This window comes from Mustela putorius, unplaced genomic scaffold (genome assembly GCF_011764305.1).
Source record: "Mustela putorius furo isolate JIRA1106 unplaced genomic scaffold, ASM1176430v1.1 tig00003898_pilon_pilon_pilon, whole genome shotgun sequence".
Lineage (NCBI taxonomy): Eukaryota > Metazoa > Chordata > Mammalia > Carnivora > Mustelidae > Mustela > Mustela putorius.
The window spans coordinates 505,359-527,102 of record NW_025422047.1 but is presented as its reverse complement, the minus strand read 5'-3'; the positions used below and the strand labels follow the sequence as shown (position 1 = coordinate 527,102).

The following is a 21,744-nucleotide window of genomic DNA, read 5'->3' as shown; positions in this document are numbered from 1 at the left end:
CAAATGGGAAGACTGGAAACTAATGAGTTTATTAACTTAGCAAAGAAAGGACAAAGTTAGCATTTCTTGAAAGCTTATATACAGTATTTTGCCTCATCATTCCTCTGCTATGAATTGTCCTAAGAAATCTCCGAGGGTTTTTTTGTTTTTTAATTAACCCCAACAGTAGCTTAAAAAAAACAAAAAACAAAAAACAGCAAAATCCCTGCTTGAATCTCTCATATCTCATCTTCTAAATTAAGATCCATGTGGCTTTCCACAAAGCAGCTGGCTGCCAAGGAGAATATAAAGTTAAGTGTATGTGAGAAAACAATTTCTTGATGGAGAGAACTAAATACCTGGGAATATTTTCAGGAGGGGCATAAATGATGTATCAAGGCATTTGTATTAACAACGGTTCTATCTGCCACACAGTGTAGATAGATATTGATAGATAGAGACCCACCACTGAACCCTATCAAATTTAAAGCTGGAAGAAGGCTTAGAAATTATGAGAAAAATGAGACTAAACTGGTTAATTTTACTTTCTCAGTTATGCAGAAGGGAAAATCCTGGTCTCCTAACTTCCAATTCACTACATTCCCTCTACAATATAGCTGCTATTATTTTTCAAGCAACTCCTCCATTTTGAGTCAAAACATCATTTCAAGGGGGCAAGAACTTACTTAAATGAGAACAAGGGTATTTTTCACTGAATCCTGACAGTCGTGGAAGAGTCTCAACCATTCTTTCAGTTCCCCAACACCCTATCGCGCACTACTGATCAGCAGTGACTTAAGTTCTTCCAAGTGGTCTTGTAACCCTGGGGAGCTCTTCTTTCTCATCTCCCTCTTTTGTTTTTAAACCCCTCCTTTTTTCCCCAACATACAAAACATACAACATACAACACACAACATACAAAATAATACATACAAACATACAAAAATAAGAGCTTTTTCAAATCATTTTAATAACCTAGCAGTGATTCAAAATAGGGAAAGAAAATTCAAACTTGTTCCCCTAAGAGGGAGGCTACCATGACTGCTCTGCACAAGCACGATCAAGGAAAACGACGAAACCAGATTCCAAACAGCAAGGGTGGTAAGAAGGCTTCAAGGCTCACAGTTTGAAGAGCTTGGTTTCAGAAAGTCTCTGAGGGGTAGCAGAAGAGACATGAAGTTTAAGGGACCCTCAGAGGACAGGGCGCGGTTGCTGGGTCATGAGCACCTTGAAGCGTTTCTTGACGGTGATTCGGTGTCGAGAGTATTTGTCATCCGGGGAGAACCGAGCAGGATGCGCCGAGCAGGTCTGTTGTCCCATAGGGTCAAGCTTCTGCTCAAGGAAGAATGAGAGACATAATTTCAGTACAGGAGTGGTGGGAAAACTCCCATCCCTGGCGTCGTAAGAGACAGAAGCTGGGACGGGGAAAGGCTGCGCGAAAAATAGCAAGCGGGAAGACAGGAGACGCGACGATTAGATCAACAAGTCATACACTCCCTCCACCACTCGTGGCTTCTGGGCTTTCTAATTCCCCCTACCCACCTACGCAATTAGGTAGCGGGTCTCAACCGCTCCTCCCACCTCCGCTTCCCGCCATGACCACTTACTACCCATTTTTTTCCCCTCTCACCTTCAGCGTATAGACCCGGTCTCCCTGCTCGTTGAGATAATACTGGAGAAACATGACAACGCCGAGACGAGATGTTCCAATTTCGTCTGCAGCTCTTTCCAACTGATGGTCTCACGTGTCGGCCAAGTTCCTTCCGGTAGAGCCGGAAGTCTATCTCACGGCCTGCCGGGAAATGTAGTCCATTTAGGCCTCGCTCCAGTGGGCCAAGAGGGGGCGAACTAGTGCAGGATTTGGCCCAGTTGCAACCCAGTTGCAACCTTGCAAGGCGTTGGCTTCCAGTTGCAACTTTGCAGGCGTTGGGAGACACGTGGAGTGTACCCACTGTTTGCAAAACACTGCTAGGAGTTAGAGGGGGGTAGGAATGGATATGAGTTGAACATTGATGAATAGAATCCTATCTTTATCTCGAGATGCACACCCATTTCACAGGCAGTGTATTTCTAGTGCCTGAAGAAACAAAGGCTCCAGGATTCAGAGCCCCTTTACCTTACGACATAAAGAAGAAAATTTTCTTCCCTCCCCTCTTTTACATCCAGTTTCCCCGTCCTATTTCAAAGTATTGGCGGTAAAGAGTGCATGATGGGTATTCAATATCAGGTACAGCGAAGAGAGCGTAAAGTTATTTTATGAAACTGGTGAAGTATATTTTAGTGGTCGAACCAAGATTTAAACTCAGGTCTCTTTATCACAAATCCAGCGCTCTTTCTTATAGTGGTGAGTAGCTAATAATAGCATAATATGATGCACTTCCTAGGGTTATTTCGAATTTTTTAAAGAACGTAGAAATTCTCTTTATAGAACTCTGGGTTTTAAAAAATGACAATTGGAACCCAGATATTACAAAGACGATCTTTGCAGTATTATTTACGATGGCAAAAACAATGGAACATACGTTAATTTTATAACCAAGAAAAGCCTGAAAGCGTTTTTCTTTTTTTAAAGTATATAGTCTGTATTTACTTGTAGCTGCATAAAATATCTCTGCAAGGATTCACAAGAAACATACTATTGGTTTCCTCTGTGATAAAGAAATTGGTTCCAAAAAGAAAGAAAAGAGAGAAAGAGAAATCAGTTCCAGAGGAAAGGAGTGGGAAGGACCCTGGCTGAATAGTCCATTTTGTGTAGTTTGACTTTTGAACCAGGTTAATGTATTTGCCATTTCAAAAACTAAAATTATTTAACAAAAATTTTAAACAACAAAGTAATTTAACACAAGGAAGGCCTTTTTGGTTTTGGAATTTGGGGCCGAGTGGCAGTTTTTGACAGAGCGGTGCTTTTCAGCCAAGGGTAAGCTGAACTTTCCGTGAACTGCAGAGCTCATGGAAGTGGACTATTTGAGATGGCAGGGCAGCTTTTTTTTTTTTTTTTTTTAGATTTTATTTATTTGAGAGAAAGTGAGTGAGAGAGCACAAGCAGGGGGAGCACCAGGAAAAGGGAGAGATAGAGAAAAAGAGAAACAGGGCCCCCTGCTGAGCTGGATCCCTGAGATCATAACCCTAGCTGAAGGCAGCCGCTGCTGCTTAACAGATTGAGCCACCCAGATGCCCCAACAAGACAACTTTCTAAGGAAATGATATGCATACGGCCAAATATAAACCCTGATTTTCTGAGACAATCCGACTTTCAAATATTGTTTCTTTGATCCTTAAGTGCACAGATTAGGTACTTTGAATTTGGTTTGGAAAACAGAGCCAATATTGAATTAAGCCAAGGGTCTGTCACAACCTTCGATTAATAGGAAGTCAGTTACAGAACTGAGTGGGATTGAAGGGGATAAAACTGTATATATATTGGTGAAGAAATGTATAAGTAATCGAGATATAAAACTATAATGTTGGGAATCAGAAAGAATTTACAAACTGCCCTAAAAAAGACACAGAACAGTTGTGTTGCCATACTCTGGTTTGGAGGGAATTCCTGGTTACTGCTTACTTACCAGAGCTCTCTGGCATCTCTCTCTATCTCTGCCCCTGCTCTCCTCCCCTCCCCCTCTGCAGAATGTCTTGAGTCCTAGATTCTAGTTCTGTTTTGATCTGATCTTTATCTTCCCTTCCTTGGATCCCTGTGTATCTGCTGGGGCCAGGTCGCTCTCTGGGTCCTGGACCAGACTGTCTCATTCTGGAAGCTTCCCGACAGCCACGGTTAGTGTCCGAATCTGAGAGGATGGCTTCAGATGGAGGTAAGTCTGCAAGTGGTGGGGAAGGTCCTGACTACCTGCTCACATCCTTAGGGATTCAGATTTGACTTTCCCTGGGGACCAGCTTTTGGGGCTGACCTAGACAGATGTAAGAGCACTAGACTCCAGCAAAGTCATGAGACTTGGGGAGGCTGGGGAAGGAGATTGTGCCATTAACACCAGGGCTAGGGGATGAAGAGGGCTTCCTGGGAAGCAGATGAAAGCCCTTCAGAGGAAAGTGCTGGGTATAGAAAAGGGATGGCAGTTAGCAACTTGTTTCTCTGGAAGAAGGATTCCCCTCAACATGTGTTTGTGGGGCATGGGCAGGGGTGTGTGTGTGTGTGTGTGGTATAAGCAGCACAGAGAGGGTTCAAGGGGAAGGTCCAAATTCCGGTGTCTTGTGTAGGCAGTTGGAGCCTGCTCTAGAATTATATCCTGAGAGAGCTGAGCTGCAGTCACTCTCAACCTTATCGAGTTGGGTAGGTGGAGACCTTTGCTGGAAAACGACTCTACTGGGTTTCTGTTGCCTAGCCTGTGGAGAAATATCTTCCTAAAAGCTACCCTGGAAGGTACTGGAAGTACCTCTGCTCAGAGCCTCATGGCTCCTTTTTGCTCCAGAGATGGCTTCTTTTCCAGTTTCGAGAGCAGTTTTCCTTGATTTCCCAGGAAGTTGGAGTTATCCAACCGGAATGAGAGCTGGGGCTTCCCTTAAATGCTCTCAGTTTTTCTACCTTTTGTGGAACTCAGGCCTTCAGACCCATTTCACTTCGCAGAATCCTCCTGGCCCTCTGCTTTGTGGTTGAGGTGATGAGTTTGGTCATAGTCCATGTCTCCTTCATGGTCAGGAAGTGGAAGCCGAGTGTTGTTAGTTTGCTGGGGGAATATTCTTTAGTAGATGGGGAGGAGACTTGTGTGAAATTGGGCAAATGATCTACTATTATAATTGGAAATCCTGAGACACATGTCCTGATTAAGTACAAATTTTATGTATTTATCCATGGATTTTTGGCCTAGAGTCCACATAGCTCCTTCTCAGCAGGTACTGTGTTTCAGACTTCATTGTACCTTGTTCATAGTACACCCTAAATTTCTGTTATTAGTGCTTCCAAGCAGAAGGACCACAGACAGTCTACACCACCAAATCCACCAAATTTTAACATGTCCAGCAACTACTCAGAGATCTGGAAACCTCCCTTCTTGGCCAAACCTTCCCTCACCCACTTCCTGGTCCTATCTCTTAGTCATTCCTGGCTGTTACATAACAAAATTTCGGGAAACCAAATATCTAATCTACACATGCTCTCCAGGGGACAGCACTTGGGACAGAGATTGGTGCATGGCTGGGACCACAGAGCAGCTGGGGGCAGAGTTCAGGTGGTTTGAACATGTTTGGAGTGGGTGGGAATAAGTATATAAGAGGGTGTTGGCTGCCGTGTGTTAGGAAGTATGAGCTCATGGGCCCAACGGTCCTTGCAGCTTCTCTAGGGCAATAATTCTCACCTAGGAGTACGGGACATCAAAATCACTTGGGGAGACACTTGCAAACTATGCAGTTTCCCCCATCCTTATTCCTCCCTCACCTGTTGAGAATCAGTGCTCTGATTGTCCAGGGACTAAGGAACTCCAATGACCTAATCTCTGACCTCCTTTTCTTCTAGTCCATTCTCTCTTTTTCTTCGTCTCAACAGCATCTCCACTGTCGGGACCGGACATGACCATGAAAGCTGGTGCGGCCCTGTCTCCTTTCACTGCACTTCCCTTTCCCCAGTCTGCTCCTGGCCCACCAGACCAGCCACCCTGGGAGCCGCCTCTGCAGCCTCCCATGCCTTCAACATTCTCTCCAGGAAACCCTCTGGTGCTCTCCACTCTCCCCAGCCCATTGCTGGTGACAGGGGATGGGGGCCCTGGCCCCACTGGGGCTGGAGTCATTGTCAAAGTCAAGACAGAAGGGGGGCCAGCTGAGCCCTCTCAAACTCAGAACTTCATCCTTACTCAGCCAGCCCTCAATTGGATTGCCTCAGGCCCTCCCTGTGGGGCTCCTGAGGGTCCTCCCCCTCGATTCATGACAGCTTCTAACATGAAGACCCTTCTGCCCACTAAGGCCATTGGGATGAGCCAGGAGGGACTTCCTGCTCAGGCTCTACCACCAGCTGCCCAAATGGCCCCCATTGTGCCCCTGGAAAAGGCTTGGCCAGGGCTACATGGGGCAACCGGAGAAGGAAGTCCATTGGCTGCCCAATCTAAGCCCGCCCTGGGCGACCTCTCCTACACCTCCAAAGGTGTCTATGAAAACTTCCGACGCTGGCAGCGCTACAAAGCCTTGGCTCGGAGGCACTTGTCTCAAAGTCCTGATGCAGAAGCCCTTTCCTGCTTTCTTATGTAAGTGGGGAGATCTGAGGTTAATTATCCTAGCACTTTTTTTAAAAATTTTATTTGTTATTTATTTGATAGACAGAGGTCACAAATAGGCAGAGAGGCAGGCAAAGAGAGAGGGCGAAGCAGGCTCCCTGCCGAGCAGAGTGCCCGATGCAGGGCTCGATCCCAGGACCCTGGGATCATGACCTGAGCCGAAGGCAGAGGCTTTAACCCACTGAGCCACCCAGGTGCCCCAGCCTAGCACTTTTAAACAAGGAGGACTTTGGGCTGGACAGGAAGTTAGGCTATTTAGGAATACTTGAGGGCAGGTCATCAGGGTGCTATCAAGGCTATGAGAACAAAAAAGCATAATGATGATGATGACGATGATGATGATGATAGGCTTCTTTACCTACTTCCCAGATTATAACGAGCTTTCAGGTGTCTTCTCTCAAGTGATGCTCACAACCCTGTGAGTTCAGGCAAGCATATTCAGGTAATCTTCACAGATAAACGAGAACACTGAAGCCCAGAGGTTTCCTGTGATTAAGAAGAAGGCTGTAAGTGGAGCTTAGGTCTCTGACACCAAGTACAGAGGCCTTCCATTCTATTTTATTATGATTTTATTACCATCTGGCATCACGTTGAGCCATCCAAACAGCTGAGCCCTGACCAAGTGCAGGAGCGGAGGATGGTGGGGGGCGAGGCAAAGGAAGTGCCACCCTCCCCTACCACCCTCTATTTTATTCTGAGTTCACATTGAAATAGGAAGGTGGTAGAACTTCCTTAGTGACCAATGGCCTAGGTTCCACTGCTTGCTAGATTGGTGATTCTGGGCCCCACATGTACTACCTTGCCCTCAGTCTTCTCATCTAGAAAGGGGATGATGATAATGACTTCAGAGGGCTGCTGAGATGAAATGAGTTATTATCTGTGAAGTGCTTAGCAGAGTTCCTGGCACAGAGAATGCCTCATTAAGTGGCAGCTGCTATTATTATTCCTATTATTAGAAAAAAGGCAATTGAGAAGAGGAAAAGAATTCACAAAAGGCCAGAATGTCTATGTGAGTGGATGCTTAGCCAAGGACCCCAGGGGTCAGGGGCTGTCTGTTATGTCTAAAGCCGAGTCTGGGGAATTTTCTCTTCTTCCCATCCAGACCCACTGCTTCCCTCAACTGCCTGCACTCTTGACATTCTGTGTAAAGAAAATGTCCACATTTTGCTAACTTAAAAAACAGGTACATTGTGTTCCCAGTCTCTGAGCTCCTAGAGGAATCTCCCTTTCTACCCTGACTCTGGAGTGAATAAATCAAAAGCCTCCCCCAGAGTCCTTGGTGTTGATCACCTTACCAGCTCCCTGCTTTCTCCAAATGGCTCTGGTTCTCTGGGAGCCTAGCAGGCTGAATTTCTAACTCCTAGTTTCTTTCTGTTCTCCATGCTCAGGGGCTCCAGGCAGGGTCTCCTCCAAAATGCAGTCCAGTCTCTCTGCAACAGTAACCCAGGAGGCTGGTAAAATACGAAGTCCAAAGATCCTCGGGCACAGGAATCTTTAATTATAACAAGCTTTAGCAGGTGATTTCTAGACACAGTGCTTGAGGACTCTGGCAAGTCAGAGGACAAAAATGAATCATAAAGAACTTAAAGAGTATTGATATTTGTCTGTGAAGGGTAGCCCCGAGGCAAAAAACAAAACAAAACTTAAAAACTAACAAATAAAAACACCTCAAAACCTTTAAGAGATTCATTTGGGTTAGGTAGTGCCTTTTTTGAAAAGCAAGAGCCTTTGGACAGGGAGAAGTGTACTTTATAATGAATCCATTAATTTAATAATGTGAGTGCTTTCTTCCTCATGTTTAGTTGAGGATTGCACCGTGAGAATTAAGGGTGGTTGATTTCAAAAGGTGGGGAACAAAGGCAATCATCTGATTTTGTGTGAGATTTGAAAATTTCAGCAGGAAGAGAGTCCAGTATAAGAGATGGGTGGAAGTTGGGGGTCTGGAAGTCTAACCAGAGGGATGACAAGGATTAGGGGACAAGTTGGCTCTGCTGAGGGACAAGGGGTGTGTGTTGAGGTGTTTGTCGGGACAGGGGCATGGGGGGGGCACATTGTAGAACATGACTGACACAATGGGGATTTTAGCCCAGTGCTTCGCTCCCTGGCCCGGTTGAAGCCCACTATGACTCTGGAGGAGGGACTGCCAAGGGCTGTGCAGGAGTGGGAGCACACCAGCAACTTTGACCGGATGATCTTTTATGAGATGGCAGAAAAGTGAGTCTGACTAACCCCCATTCCCCTGAGGGGTGCTGTGCAGGGATGGGATGGATGGGGGCATGTAAGGGGCTTGGATCGGGTGTGGGGGTGCTTACTAAAAGGGATGCTAGGAGGAGTGGTGTAGACTAGAATAGGGGTCTCCTGGATTCTCACTGCTTCTACCACCTTGACCCTAGGGGTTTTCTGTCCCGTGACCTTGAAAGCTCTCCTTCCTCCAGATCCTGAATTATATAGGTCCTTGATATTGAAGCTCTTAGAATGAGATTGGAGCACAATTGGTGTAAAAATTCCTTGTTAAAGGGACCTTGCAAAGAGGAGGTAAGCCCTACTAGGCAGATTCTTTTCTAGCTCACTGACCTGGTAGTAGGTGGCTACTGATGCCAACCTTGAGACCACTCCTCTTCTGGCCAGAGTGGCACAGAAATCATTTACCCCATTATCCCAGGGAGGGCTTGGTGCTTGCAGAGCTTGGTCCGGGGAAGGTCCTGGATGCCCAGAGTAGTCTCCTGGCTTTTATTCCTCATTTATCCACGATTGTCTTCTTGGTTAAAGGAGTAACTCTGGGGAAAATGAACCCTCTCCTCCAAAACTTAGTTTCCATTTCCTCCCTTCTGAACCCAAACCTCCCAGAATTACTCTTCCTGGCCACCAGTCCCAGTCTCAGGACACGGGTCTCAGCACTGCCTCCTGGTGGGAACTGCCTGGAACTGCAACCCCAGGCCCTGCTTTAGGATTTCCCTCAGCCTTGATGGTTGTAGGTAGGGGCACATGAGGCCTCGCAGGGCCCCATGGAAGGATGAAGCTAGGCTTTGGCATAGGCCTGACTGGCTTCAACAAGGCTGTGTTAATTGCTGATATACATCCTCCATGATGCTGTGATGGTTCTCTCCTGGAGAAGCTGAACATTCATTTCTCAACAAGTTTCCTAAGTCATGACTGCACATAAGGGATTCTGTGGTGACCTTGTGAGGTTCCCCCAGAACTGTTATTGGGTTGTCTGTGAGCAGCTTCCCCCTGGTGTCTGGACTTCTCGGCATTGTCCAGGCCTTCCTCACCCTCTGCAGGTTCATGGAATTTGAGGCTGAGGAGGAGATGCAGGTTCAGAACACACAGCTGACGAATGGGTCCCAAGGCCTGCTTCCTGCAGCGCCTCTGAAACTTGACCCTCCAGGGCTCCCGGCCACTGAGGTTAGCCAGCAGCCAGGTAAGACTTCCTCATTGCAACAGGAACCTGCGGTTCAAGGCTCAAAGGGAGGTGTGCACAGAGCAGTCATGGACTAGGGAAAGCATTGCCCTTACTCTCTCACTATCCCTCCAGGGGGTGGCAATGATGTTCTAAACAGGACGTACATACATAGGAGGCTGGCTTTTCAGGTTCCCTTTGTCCCAAACTGTGATCTTGGCAAAGTAAACTACTCCCTAACAGACTGTACATGAGGCACAAAATACCTCATTTGCCTAAGAAATGGGGGCTGGATCAGAGGACTTCTTGGAATTTCAGGGGTTTCCACATGTCTTATGCAGTGATTCTCTTAGACCCTCCAGCTCCACAATCTTCTCCCATGGCTGTTCCCATTTCAGGCCTCATCTAGCTTGTAATCCTTCCAGCATACCCCAGATTGCTGCCCTGACAAACCGAAGGCTGGGAGGCAGAAGTCACAGTCCCTGTGCCACCCCAATTCCTCCTTTCATCTCTTCCCTTAGTGTACATTCCCAAAAAGGCGGCCTCCAAGGCACGGGCCCCCCGCCGGCGGCAGCGCAAAACGCAGAGGCCTCCGGTTCCTGAGGCCCCCAAGGAGGTCCCACCAGAAGCTGTGAAGGAGTATGCTGATATCATGGAAGGGCTGGTGGGGAGTCAGTTGGCCATCGGGGAGGCAGATGGAAAACAGGAAGAGGAAGAAGAGCAGCAGCAGCAGGAGGAAGCAATGTATCCGGATCCAGGCCTCCTAAGCTACATCGATGAGCTTTGTTCTCAGGAGGTCTTTGTCTCCAAGGTGGGCTGGACCTGGGTGTCTGGTTTCTAGTAGATACTGGGATGGAAACTCCAGGGGACAAAAGACCTAGGGTTTGGCCGAAGGCAGTTAGGAACTATGCTGTCTTCCTACTGGAAATGGGTGTGCATGCATGCATGCATGGGGGAGGGTTGAGGGAGGGGGCCACATGGCTCCTTCTCTAGAGCCTCTTTGTTCACAGGTTACTTTCTGTCGAGGACTCAGATCACTGTTTATTCTGTTCCCCAGGTGGAGGCTGTCATTCATCCTCAGTTTCTGGCAGATCTGCTGTCCCCAGAACAGCAGAGGGATCCGTTGGCCTTAATTGAGGAGCTGGAGCAAGAAGAAGGACTCAGTCTTGCCCAGGTAAACCTGGGAAGCAGGAAATATCAGAGTAAGAAGCTTGAGTGATTTTCTCTAACCCTATGCTGTCTTGGCTGGTATGACTTCTGGAGACAGCTTCAGGACTGGGATTTAGGTGCAGAACAAGTAGGCAAGAGATTGTGGATACACAGGAAAAGGGGAGTGAGCATAAGGGGTCAAAGCATGGAATTAAGACCCAAGAGGGTGGAAGAGAAGAGCTATGATGTCTGTTTTTGATGCCGTGACTTATGCCACTTGCTTGCATTCCCTGCCCTGTCCCAGTGCCATCTCCTGACCACCCCCTCCGCCACAGCTTCTCACAGCCAGGTAGAAAACAGTGTTTGTCCATTCTCCTTCTAGCTCGTCCAGAAGAGACTCCTGGCCTTGGAGGAAGAGGATGTAGAGGCTCCTCCTAGCTGTAGCGGAGCTCAATCAGACTCCAGTCCTTCTGTTTCTGATGAGGATGAAGATGGGGGTGGGCGGCTTCGGCCCTCTCCTGGGCCTCGGGTGGCTGGGGGCACTGTTCGCCTTGGAAAGGCTGCTTCTCCAGGAAAACGGGTGAGAGAAGTGCATGGTGGGCAGGAGCGGTCCCTAGATGGCCCAAGGGGGATGCACAGAGATGGGAACACTGTGCCCTCCTCCCCCGGCAGCTGGGACCTACAGCTAGAACCTACAGCTCCACAGGGAACTCAAGGGTCCTTAAATACAGAGAAAAGAGGGGCCAGGAAGGTTGCAAATCAAATATGCCCACATCAGGATGACCACCTGGGAGGTGCTAGGTCTCCCGGGCACCCCCTCGTGGCTGACAGAACTTCTGAAACTCTGCCCCTTCATTGGCAGGAAGGCCCCCAGCCCGAGACATTTCCTAGCTCGGATGTGGGACTCAAAGAGCTGGCTCCTCTGCAAGGACAGGGGCTAGAAAAGCAGGACAGCCAGCAGCTAGGGCGTCTTGGAGTGCTTCCCCAGGGGACGGAGCCACTAGCAGTAACCCAGAAAGGTTCTTCAGTTGCCATGTGGGGAGATGGCAAAAGTCCTCCCGTGGTTCAGGGTTATGACCAGAACCTTTCCCTTAGAGCAGCTGGTGACAGGGAAGGAGATGGAGCCTCTGTCAGTCCAGGACTTTGGCTGAGCAGTGAGCTGGATGCCGTGGGCTTAGAGTTGCCCTTACAAATTGAGGAAGTCATAGAGAACTTCCACGATGGGGAATGTGTCACTGAGCATCAGGGAGGCTGCCAGGCACTGGGCTCCAGAAGCAACATTTCTCTGGGTCCTGGAAAAGCCACAGCACCTGGGGATGGGGGGGGCAGTGCCATCTCCTGTGGAGGCACAGATGGCACAGCTGCCCTGCAGAAGATAAGCTACTGCAGCCTGCTGGGACCTTTGAGGGCTGACAGCCCATCCATGAGGCATCAAGAAAATCAAGAACAGAGCCCTGAGGCTACAGGGGATCCCAGAGATCTGTGGGCTGAAGGTTGCTCCCCTTTGCTGGAAAGTAATATCTGTGCCCCCACACCGGGGGTTCCCAAAGAAACCCTTCAGCCTGCATGTCAAGGCAATATCCTTGTACTGGGGACCCAGGGTATCTCCTCCTTCCCCGAGGCCAGCCTGGAAGTGGGGAGCAGGAGCCATTCCATCTCTCCTCTGTTGGAAACCAGAGAACATGCCAACATACTAGATATTAGAGATGCCTGTGGCCTCCAGCTAGAGGTCAGTGAGGATACCCACCCACCAAATTTTAATTCTTATGACCTCCAAGGAGAAGACAGGGAGGATACTGATTTACCCAAGCCTGAAGACCTTGCTCCCTTACCAGGGAATCAAGAGTCTTCTGCTCATGGGACCCCCAAATCAACATCTCCTCACCAGGGCCTTGGAAGCACTTCCTCTAGATGGGGAGCCAGGGATGCCTTAACTCTGAAAGAAAGCTCTCCTGTCAGTGAAACATGCAGCTCAACAGACGGGGCCAAAGGGAAGGAGGAGGAGCAGGAGGAGGAAGGGGAGGATGAGGAACTCTCCAGCTTTGCCTACCTCTTGGCCTCTAAACTTAGCCTGTCACCGCCAAGGGGGCCTCCCTTCAGTCTTCACCCAACCTCAGGCCTGCCCTCGATGGGAGGGCGGGGGGCCCAGAGAGCATCCCACTCCCTCTCTGCTGAGGCAAGAGGCCTTGGCCAATCTCCACATCCTGTTGCCAAGTCTGGGAAGAGAACTCTCAGTGGAGGCCCTTCTCCTGCTGAAAAGAGGCCCTACCAGGATGCGGACCTTGGCATCTCTGGGGAGAAACCCCTGGCTCTTGGAGTGGTTCGAGCCTCACAGCCTCGTAAAAGGCGGCGTGACACTTTTGTCACTGGCCGAAGGAAGAAACGTCGGCGTAGTCAGTAGGGGACAGTGGGACCCTCCTACCCACCCTGCTGATCTCTAAAGGTGGGGGCCCCCAGAGTAGATTTCACTCCAGCTGCACACCAGCAAAGACTGGTTCTCAACCCCATGGTATTTTGTTGTTTGCAAAAGTGGCGAGTGTGGGAAGGGAGGTCACACTGGCTAGTTTGGAAGTTGTATGGGGAAAAGAAAAATAAAGATTTTCTGGTTGTTGGAAAATGTTTGCCATGTGCCCTTTAGTATTCCTGTCTTTGCTGCTAGTCAAGGTGAGGTGCTGCGAAGGAGGGGGAGGGTGCTCCAGATTCATGGGATCTAGATGCCACTCCAGGCTCCCCAATGAGCTCCTCACCTGAGAAGTCCCCAAGGATCACTTTATCCCTCCCCTCATGAAAAGCCTAGACTGCATGCTGGGGAGTGCTTCTCAGGAAAGGCCATCATTATCTGTTTCTCTTTAAACGTCTGTAAGATGGAAAGATGCCTTTTTTTTTTTTTTTTTTTTAAACTGTCAGATCTCTGGGTTAGATATCTAATTTCCTAAATCTAATTAGTTTTCCATAACTCTATCTAGACAGCACCTTTTTAAGGGAGGCTTCCCCCACCTTCCTTGAAGAGGCTGGACAGAAGGGAGTTAAACGTCCTCCAATCATCCATCCCTGGCAAAAAAAAAAACAAAACACCCTCCTGACGCTGGTCTGAGCTGCAGGGCAGAGGCTGCTCGGGACACAGCTCTCTGCTCCCACCATGGGAGGGGGAATCATTCTCAGGGGGATTATTAAATATAAAATGGTCATTAGCTATTTTTTAATCTCTAATGAGGACAGAACAAGAGGGAATAGACTGAAAAGAGGTTCACGAGGAAGCCTGTTAAAAGGTACATATATAGGGTATGACAACAGAAGGGGAGGATGTGACATGGGCATGATTTCTGTGTAGGAAAGAGCCCCATCTGGTCCAGCTGAAGTGCGGCTGGGCTGTGTCCAGCAACAGCCAAGAGGACTGAGCCCGGGAACCTTTGAGATCTTCCAATGGGTAGCCTGCAACCATTAATCCCTCTTGTTCCCAGCTGCTACTATCCATGTAATAGCCTTATTTTTTTTAAATAGATATAGATATATATTTATATTTATATATAAAATAGTTTTTTACAAAAAAAAAAACAAAACCCAAACAAAAAATGAAAATCAACTTAAAAAAAAAAAACAAAAACAAAACACAACCAACAACAGTAACAAAAAAACTCAAGCAGGAGCAGAAATGGGCTTGAGGCACAGGGTAGGCCGGAGGCGAGCTGGGGAGGTCAAGGCTCTAGTCGCCCTTCTGCTTGGGCACTGGCACAGTCCCGTTGGCCAGAGCCATGCGGCCGCCTGGGGTTGAGGCCTGTGGTTTCGGGGAGGGGCGCAGGTAGGTGCTGAAGAGCTTCCCGTGGAGCGGGTCGTGGAGGGAGAAGTCTTGGAACTGACCTGGGCAGGGAAGAGGGAGAAGGGAAAAAGTCAAACCATCGAAGGAGGAGGGGGAGAGGGTAGCCCTGTTCTTTTTCAGAATCAGTATGTCCTGTCCCTCTCACCCCTGCTTCACTTCTCAGATCTGAGGTTCTGTCCTCTTTGCCTTCCCAGCCTCACCTCTCAAGAGGATGAGCCACCAGCCCCTGTCCCCTCCCAGCATGGTGCTGGTGGTGGCTCCAGCCCTCTTGGCAGAGAAGGCAGTGACTCACAGAGGGAGAGGCCTTGGTGGGGTCCCGCCTGGCATAGCTCAGCATGCAAAGTTGCAGCAGCAGGGCGGGGGGACCCCAGCAGCAGGTGCAGGATGGTGCTGAAGCCGTCTCTGTACAGCAGGCGGCCGGGCCCCTCTACTTGCTCCTCGGCAAAGAGCTGGCACAGAAACAGATGCAAGTTAAGCCCTGTCCTCAGGCCATGGCCCCACACCGCCCTGCAGGTCTGCCTGACGGGTACCTCCTCTTCCAAGAGCATGGAGTACAGGCTCTCTCTTTCTCCCCTGCCACCCACACCCTGGCCCTTTGCACAGTATTAAAAACTCACAGCTGTTGCCCTTGCCCTGTTCTCAGCCAGGTCTCAACACTGGGGCACTGGGGTGGGGGATACTGAGCACCTATCGTCTAGAAGCTACTGGGAGCAACACCCCACAGAGGCCTCCAGGTAGGGGTAGGCACAGCCACCATGCATTCCCCGCCCCCATCTCTCTGATACCTCAAAGGCCAGGCGAGTCAACTCGTCCAGGCTCCTGCCTCCATCCAGAGCTGCCAGTGCCAAGGCCACATCTCGAAAGTCCACCAAACCTTGGGCATCCTGGAGGGAGAAACCAGGGCAGGATGAGGACTAATGCTGCGTCCTCCCTCCTGCCCTGGATTTTGGCTCCTCCCTCTTCTCAGCAGGCCCAGAGATGACCCTTGTGCCTTCTTCCTTAGAACAGTGAGCTCTAAACTCTCCAGGACTCCTGGGATTTCTCTCAGGTCATGGGTCCGTTCAAGCTATCCCCACGTCACCTGGGGACAAAGCTCTCCTGAAAGGGATCTCCTATGAATGTTAGGGAATCCCCCAGGAATGCTGAAGTTACCATCAGGCTTCTGACATACCCCACGCTGGAAAAACTGGTTCTCTGCTGACTCAGCCTGTGCTGGAGGACTGGTCCAACAGATAAAGAGAGGGCCACTGGCATAATTTCTTACCAAAAAAAACTCATGGAGGATGTCTTCCCTGGTGACACCATGCTATTCCAGTTTTGATTCTGCTCTGCTATAGGCTAAGTGGAGAAACTCCTTTCAGACACAGTCAGCCCCAATCTAAGGAATCAACACTCTCTGTCCCTTTAGAGGAAGTTCCAGGAAATTTATAGAGTGCCAAAATTTTTGAGATAGTTCAGGAATCCTCTAGAGAAGCTAAGGGTTATTTTTAAAAAGTATTGCAAAGATCTCAGTTTCAAAGTCATCACTGCCTAACCTGTACCATGTTCTCTCCCATATGTCATCTTCCTACCACTCAGAGGTGCTCCACAAGGTTGTGTGGCCCCCCACCTTTGCCTGAGCCTGAGCACATCAGCCTGGAGGGCATGGCCTCTGCGTCCAGCCCCTTTACCTGCTGGAAGTAGCTAAAGGCTCCAGCCACCGTCTGGGGGTCAGAGAGCTGTAGCTGCCTGGCAAACTCTTCCTGGCTGATCATTCGACTCCGGCCCGGCTCTGCCCCAGTGTCCACACAGCCAGGAGACAACCTACAATGGAATTGTTGAAGGCAGACAGCTTACTCAGCTTCTTCCTGGAACTTGGCCTGTAGCCCCAAGAGTCCCCCCAGCACAGGTGTATCTGGTGTTTTTCTAAGATGGACTCTAACTCAGTCCTGTGAGAACCATTCCTCCTTTTCTCACTGGGCTTATTACATATCTTTCCCTTTCTTTTTACCTCCTTCCTTTTACTCCATTATCTTTAAAAAAAAAAAAAAAAAGAAAAAAAGAAAAAATCCTCTACCTTCCCATTTCTTTCTTTTTGAAGACTTTCCTTCATTTTCCCCATTTCTTTCTCTATCCGTTGTCACTGCCCACACCCTTACATTAAAGGTCACTTACCCAGCCTTCCGAAGCACCTTTCCCAGTTCCCAGAGCCTCGGCTCCAGGGCGACCTTCAGCCGGCCCACCACGATCACAGGCAAGCTCCCTACAAACTCACACTCAGTGGCTGGAATGCCCAGGGCCCTATAGGATGAAAAGTGATGGAACAGAGTGGGGAGAACAAGGAAGAAGAGTCTTCTAAGGGTTCATTACGGAGTCTGGACAGCTGAACGTGGAGGGGACCGGGCCCCTTTAACCACCCCTAATCTCAGCTGTGTAGAACCCAGTCCACTGCCCACTCCCCGATCGTTGCCTTGGAGCCTCAGCCCTCCACACCCCCCCGTTTCCTATGTCCTGTATATCTACTCCAGGAAATATTTTGTGGGATACTCACTGTGCCATTACCCTCTGGACATTGTTGGCATAGAGGGTGGGGTTCCTGCTCTCCTCCAGGCTGGGGTGGTACACAGGGAGGAACTGAAACACACACACACACACACACACACACACACACACACTTCTCATCAGGACCTCAAAGCTATGGGTGAGTACTCCCACCCTCTTTTCCCTTCAGGGGTCCGCCGATGCCCATTTGCCTCCCCACCCACGGTGGCGTTGGGGAGGGTGGCACATGTCCTACCTCCACATCCACGATGCTGCAGGGCTGAGAGGCTGTGAGCCAGAGGACTTTCAGTCTAAGAGAAGAGAGACCTCAGATGCTCACCAATCCCTAAATATGGGATGAGGAGGGGAGTGGGAAAGTTCTTCCCATCATATAAAAACGGACCCCGAACCACACAGTGAGCTAGGTAAATAAGCAAATGGGAGACAGAGGGAAGCGCCAGAAGGCTGTAGGGAAAGAGAGAGCATGGCGGGGACAGGTGTGAGGAGGACCTGCCAGAGAAGAGGTGTGAGTAACTGCCAGAAAAGGTGAGGCAACCATGCTGGCTCTCAAGGGACAGATGGGGGAGATCGCTCAGAAACACTGGATTGTAAGTTCAAAGGAGCTACAGTCCCAGAAGGAAAGATTAGGTGGGGTGGCTGGAAGCACTTCCAGATTACGGGGAGATCAGAACAAAACAGGGAAACAGGCACCCTCTTCTCTAGAGTTCTCAACAGACAATGAAGAAGGTCTGTTTGCCTTGCCTGGAGATTGAGATGGGCCAGAAATTCTCTGACGGGCCCTGCTCCCCACCCTCACCCCAGGAACACCAAGACTCACACTCCAGGGCCCCTCCATGCCCAGCTGGTGGTGTCCTAGGGGAGAAGCAGAGGTGAGGGGAGATAGGGATTACTTGTCTTTCCTGGAGCTGGCCCATCTTCCTTGGGCAGAGGCCCTGACCCCGCTCCCACCCCACGTGCACATCCCACCGCAATACCAAAAGTTCTCACTGATTTAGGGAGGCTCTGGGCTCCCCCAGTCTCATCTCCTGCACTCAGACTCACCAGACTGTTGGGGTATTGGATGAGGACAGGCTGCACAGGCACCCCGGCGATGAAGGCTCCTAAATCCCATTCCCACCCCCCACACCCCAGGCAGAGGTTAGTTCTTGGAGGTAGCTAGAAGGCATGAAGGTCAGGGTCTGGGACAGTTCTGACCTAATATCTGGCCTGACTCTATTTCATTTGCAATTTTCTTTCTGACTCCTAGAGACTTTTCAGTGTCACCTAGGAGTTCCCTATCTCTCTTCCCTATGATCCCCGCTCCACTTCCTGGGTTATTCTAGAGTCCCCCTCCAAGTCTGGGGCTCCTTTCTCCTGCAGCCCTACCACCCACTATGGTTTTATTCACCTGGTTTGAATTTAAGCAAAGCCTTCTTGTTGGAACAGGTGCCCTCAGGAAAGAATAGTACCTGGGGGAAACAAAAACCCAAGGGACTGGAATGAGGTGGGGGTATCCTGAAGGGGAGGGAGAAAAGAGAAGCCTCTTTGGGAACACATAAAAGGTGAGATTTTTAGACCCTTACCCACCTGGGGCCACTTGCCTCCTGAGGTAGCCCGCCTTCGGACCTCCTCCACCACTCTGCGCCGAGAAGCCGGGTCATGCCGGGATACTAAAATGGCTTGGTTGAAGCGGAGAAGGGCTGGGGTCCAGAAAGGACACAAGGAGTCACTTGGTTCCCACCCAGGGCCTTTAATACCGGCAGCCACCACTTCCTCAAAAGTAGGAGAAGCTTGGCAGTCATCTCTTTGCCCTGGGGACCCTCCTTTTATTGTGAGTTGTCCTTTCAGGCTAGTGATCAGAGGTCCTTCCAACACCTCCAAGCACCAGCCCTCAGAATCTAAGGGGCTGGTTCACAAAGGTATCCATTTGCATCTCATTTGCCAGCAAGAGCCGACTTCCCTTCTAACCTTTCCCTTCCCCCTTGAGGCCAGTTCTTCTCTCCAGAGCAGCTCAGATTCCTGCCATTTTTTTGCTCAGAGCTGTCATCTCTCCCCTTCACCCCTTATGCTCTCTCACCTCCAATGACAGGCACGGAAAGGTTCTCAGCTCGGGACACAACCTTGGGCAGGTCACAGGGCAGCAGAACAATGGGGTCAAAGAAAGTAGAGTGGGGAGCGGCAACAAGGACAGGGGCTTGAAGGCGAGAGGCCCGCTGGCCCCGAACGCGAATTCGAAGGAAGCCCAGCAGGAAAAAGAGCAGGCGGCTGAGGCCCAGCACCCCGTTGTGGCACACAGTCCTGCAGGACAAGGCTGGGCATCAGCAGAGGCGGTGATTCTGTCCCTTATTCACCCCCAGGCTTAGGCACCCAGAAAAGCAGCTGCCCTTCTCTTGTCCCCTCTTCCTCTGCCAAGGGGCTGAATGAAGTCCGGCTACTCTAGGACACATCAGGGAGCATCCTAGAGCTGAGGTCCTGGGTACCTGGCTGACTCATCTCACCTATCTAGGCTGGGTAGCAGAGCTTCAGAACCCTCCCTCCATTTCTTCTCGAAGACGGAGCAGAATGAATAATAGGGAAGAGAATCCAGAAGTAGGGTCTCTGGGGGCTGATCCCCCACTTACTTCCTCCATCCTGTAATTGGCTCCTGAAGCTGCTCCTCCGTAAGACCAGCTACTTGCAGCCAGGCAAAGGGCCAGAGGAGAAAGAGGACAATAAAGGCCAGAAGCACTCGGATGGGGGCCAACAGTGCCCCCAGGAGGCAGAACTGCAGAGGGTGGGAGAAAATGTCACTTCAGGACTGGGAGACACTCTCTCCATTGCTTCCGTTCCCCCACAAGGATAAAGCAGAGAGCCATCACCCCCTGTGGGTCTGGGGACAGGTGGTGTGGGAAAAGATGGGGCCGGAATCCAAGGTGAGATGAAGGTACCAATAAAGGCGAGAGGATAAAGGATTAATAGGACCAGGGGCCTCATAATTCGGATCGGACCTGATTTTTAAATCATAAAATGCATCTATCACTTGGTAAGGCTGTTAAGAACGTTTAATGATAACCCCTGTGGAGGCGCCCAGCACAGTGCTTGAAGGAGAGCAGGCTGGAGATAGTTCCTCCCCCACCTCGCATTCCATAAATAGCTCCTATGTCCACCAGAAACCGGGTGCATAGTTCTTTCTACTTTGGCCCTCGGAGGTGGTAGAGTTGGAACACACAGAGGTCCCCTTTTTAGGCCCAGGCCAGTCTAGTTCCACTCAACAGCACTCCCCTAGGACGGGGGTGGTGGTGGTGGTGGGCGGGGGAGAAGAGCTTGGCCCTACTCCGCAGGGTAGGGGTTGCCAGGAGCCAGGGTGACTCCCGGGGCTGCCCTGGGGAGAGTGCAGGTAAACAAACTGAGCCCCAGGAGCCTGCCTCAGGGGTGGTGAGGGTAGCAGATACCTTGGACACTCCCTTCCCACACCCTTCCCCAGTTCCCAGAGGCTGGTGCGCCTCTCCACTTCCTGTAGTGAGCCCCCTTCTCAGCCACCCTACCCCCCACCAAGAGGTGCTGCAGTGAGGGGAGGGGGGAGTTGGAAAGGCGGGGTACAGGGGCGCAGATTATGGATCTAGAGACGTCTTCCCTCTCATTCAGAGCCTCGAGGAAGCACTCAGCACGCCCCTGCCCCCACCCCCGGCTTTCCGTAGCCTCCACCTCCATCCTAGTTCATCGGCCTCCGCAGGATGTAAACCGCATTCCCCAGTATCTTCCATCTCGCCTCATCTCTGGGTCTCCTGCTGTCCTCCATCCTCACCTAGTCAATTCTTCCACACCTTCGAGCTATCCATCGCCCAAGCCCGCGTCCTCTCCAAGGACTTCTCGCCGCCCCCCGCCGCCCCCACGTGCGCTCCCCCGGACACCCTCCCCGCAAGCCTCTCACCCACCTCTTTTCCGGATCCCCATCCCCATCTTTGCCTGGGCTCTAAACTGCCTCCCTTTCCTATCCCCACGAGTCCTCCCGACGCCCCCCACTCACACTTTACCTTAACCCTCTGGAGGCGGGAGAGGTGTAACTCATGCACGAAGGGGTTGGGGGGCGCTGGGGATCCGGGGGTTGGGTCGAGGGGGGCCCAGTCCCCCGGACTTCCCTGGCTCATAGCGGCGGGAGAAGGTGGGAACGAGGACGCCCCGGCCCCGACCCCGGGCCCCGCTCTGCAGAGCAGCGGCTGCTGCTGCAGCGCTCCGGCCGGGGCCCCGCCTGGTGTTGAGCGCCGAGGGGCGGGGAGCAGGCGGCGCGGCCCGGCCCGCGTTGTCAGGGAGCCGGCCGAGGGGCGGAGCTTCCAGCGCCCCGGCGCCCCTGCTCCACCGCGTCCGTCGTGCCCGTCGCAGCCCCTCCGGCCATTGTTCCGCGGCGGCCGGATGCCAGGGCGCGCTGACCCCTGGCCTGGCCCTCGGGGCGTTCTTCTCGGAACAGCGGGTCGCCGCCTCCCCGCAGGCCTCCGGCTCGGAGCGGGCTTGGGGCCGCGAGGTGGGTGCGGAGCTGAGAGCGTCCTTCGACCCCGCCCGGCGTCGAGGTCACCCTGCGAGCGCAGATCGGGTCCCTCGGGCGGCTGGGAATGGAGGAGCGGTGCGCGGTGCGCGGAGGCCGCAGCTCTCCCCGTGGGCTCGCGGACCCCAGCCACCCCTCCTGGCAG

At 51.1% G+C, this 21,744-nt stretch overlaps 3 protein-coding genes across 3 annotated transcripts; 1 reads left to right on the top strand and 2 right to left on the bottom strand.

The window, feature by feature from the left end:
* Positions 1 to 925: 925 nt before the first annotated feature.
* NOP10 (NOP10 ribonucleoprotein) lies at positions 926 to 1,766 on the bottom strand. Its single transcript, XM_004751014.1, has 2 exons — positions 1,610 to 1,766; positions 926 to 1,311 (listed from the first exon to the last, which is right to left on the bottom strand). Exons 1-2 carry the CDS (start codon positions 1,661 to 1,663, stop codon positions 1,171 to 1,173), a joined length of 195 nt encoding a protein of 64 aa, XP_004751071.1. The 5' UTR covers positions 1,664 to 1,766; the 3' UTR covers positions 926 to 1,170.
* A 1,893-nt stretch (positions 1,767 to 3,659) lies between these two features.
* NUTM1 (NUT midline carcinoma family member 1) lies at positions 3,660 to 13,349 on the top strand. The gene is made up of 7 exons (XM_004751013.3): positions 3,660 to 3,788; positions 5,474 to 6,164; positions 8,280 to 8,408; positions 9,476 to 9,615; positions 10,116 to 10,405; positions 10,652 to 10,768; positions 11,126 to 13,349. Exons 1-7 carry the CDS (start codon positions 3,773 to 3,775, stop codon positions 13,142 to 13,144), a joined length of 3,402 nt encoding a protein of 1,133 aa, XP_004751070.1. The 5' UTR covers positions 3,660 to 3,772; the 3' UTR covers positions 13,145 to 13,349.
* Positions 13,350 to 14,282: 933 nt separating this feature from the next.
* LPCAT4 (lysophosphatidylcholine acyltransferase 4) lies at positions 14,283 to 21,456 on the bottom strand. The gene is made up of 14 exons (XM_004751012.3): positions 21,094 to 21,456; positions 19,702 to 19,844; positions 19,158 to 19,378; positions 18,668 to 18,780; positions 18,489 to 18,549; positions 18,143 to 18,201; positions 17,919 to 17,953; positions 17,337 to 17,391; positions 17,091 to 17,173; positions 16,715 to 16,840; positions 16,231 to 16,363; positions 15,346 to 15,444; positions 14,853 to 15,009; positions 14,283 to 14,601 (listed from the first exon to the last, which is right to left on the bottom strand). Exons 1-14 carry the CDS (start codon positions 21,205 to 21,207, stop codon positions 14,447 to 14,449), a joined length of 1,554 nt encoding a protein of 517 aa, XP_004751069.1. The 5' UTR covers positions 21,208 to 21,456; the 3' UTR covers positions 14,283 to 14,446.
* Between the last annotated feature and the right edge of the window lie 288 nt (positions 21,457 to 21,744).

Excerpts from the sequence above, each read along its gene's own strand:
- NOP10 (XM_004751014.1), bottom strand. The coding sequence starts at position 1,663 with ATGTTTCTCCAGTATTATCTCAACGAGCAGGGAGACCGGGTCTATACG. Across the intron at positions 1,312-1,609 it reads ACCGGGTCTATACGCTGAAG|AAGCTTGACCCTATGGGACA; the intron begins GTGAGAGGGGAA and ends TTCCTTGAGCAG.
- NUTM1 (XM_004751013.3), top strand. Across the intron at positions 9,616-10,115 it reads TGAGGTTAGCCAGCAGCCAG|TGTACATTCCCAAAAAGGCG; the intron begins GTAAGACTTCCT and ends CTCTTCCCTTAG. Across the intron at positions 10,769-11,125 it reads AAGGACTCAGTCTTGCCCAG|CTCGTCCAGAAGAGACTCCT; the intron begins GTAAACCTGGGA and ends TTCTCCTTCTAG.
- LPCAT4 (XM_004751012.3), bottom strand. The coding sequence starts at position 21,207 with ATGAGCCAGGGAAGTCCGGGGGACTGGGCCCCCCTCGACCCAACCCCC. Across the intron at positions 19,379-19,701 it reads CCAATTACAGGATGGAGGAA|GACTGTGTGCCACAACGGGG; the intron begins GTAAGTGGGGGA and ends CTTGTCCTGCAG. Across the intron at positions 18,202-18,488 it reads TTTGCTTAAATTCAAACCAG|GAGCCTTCATCGCCGGGGTG; the intron begins GTGAATAAAACC and ends AATGGGATTTAG.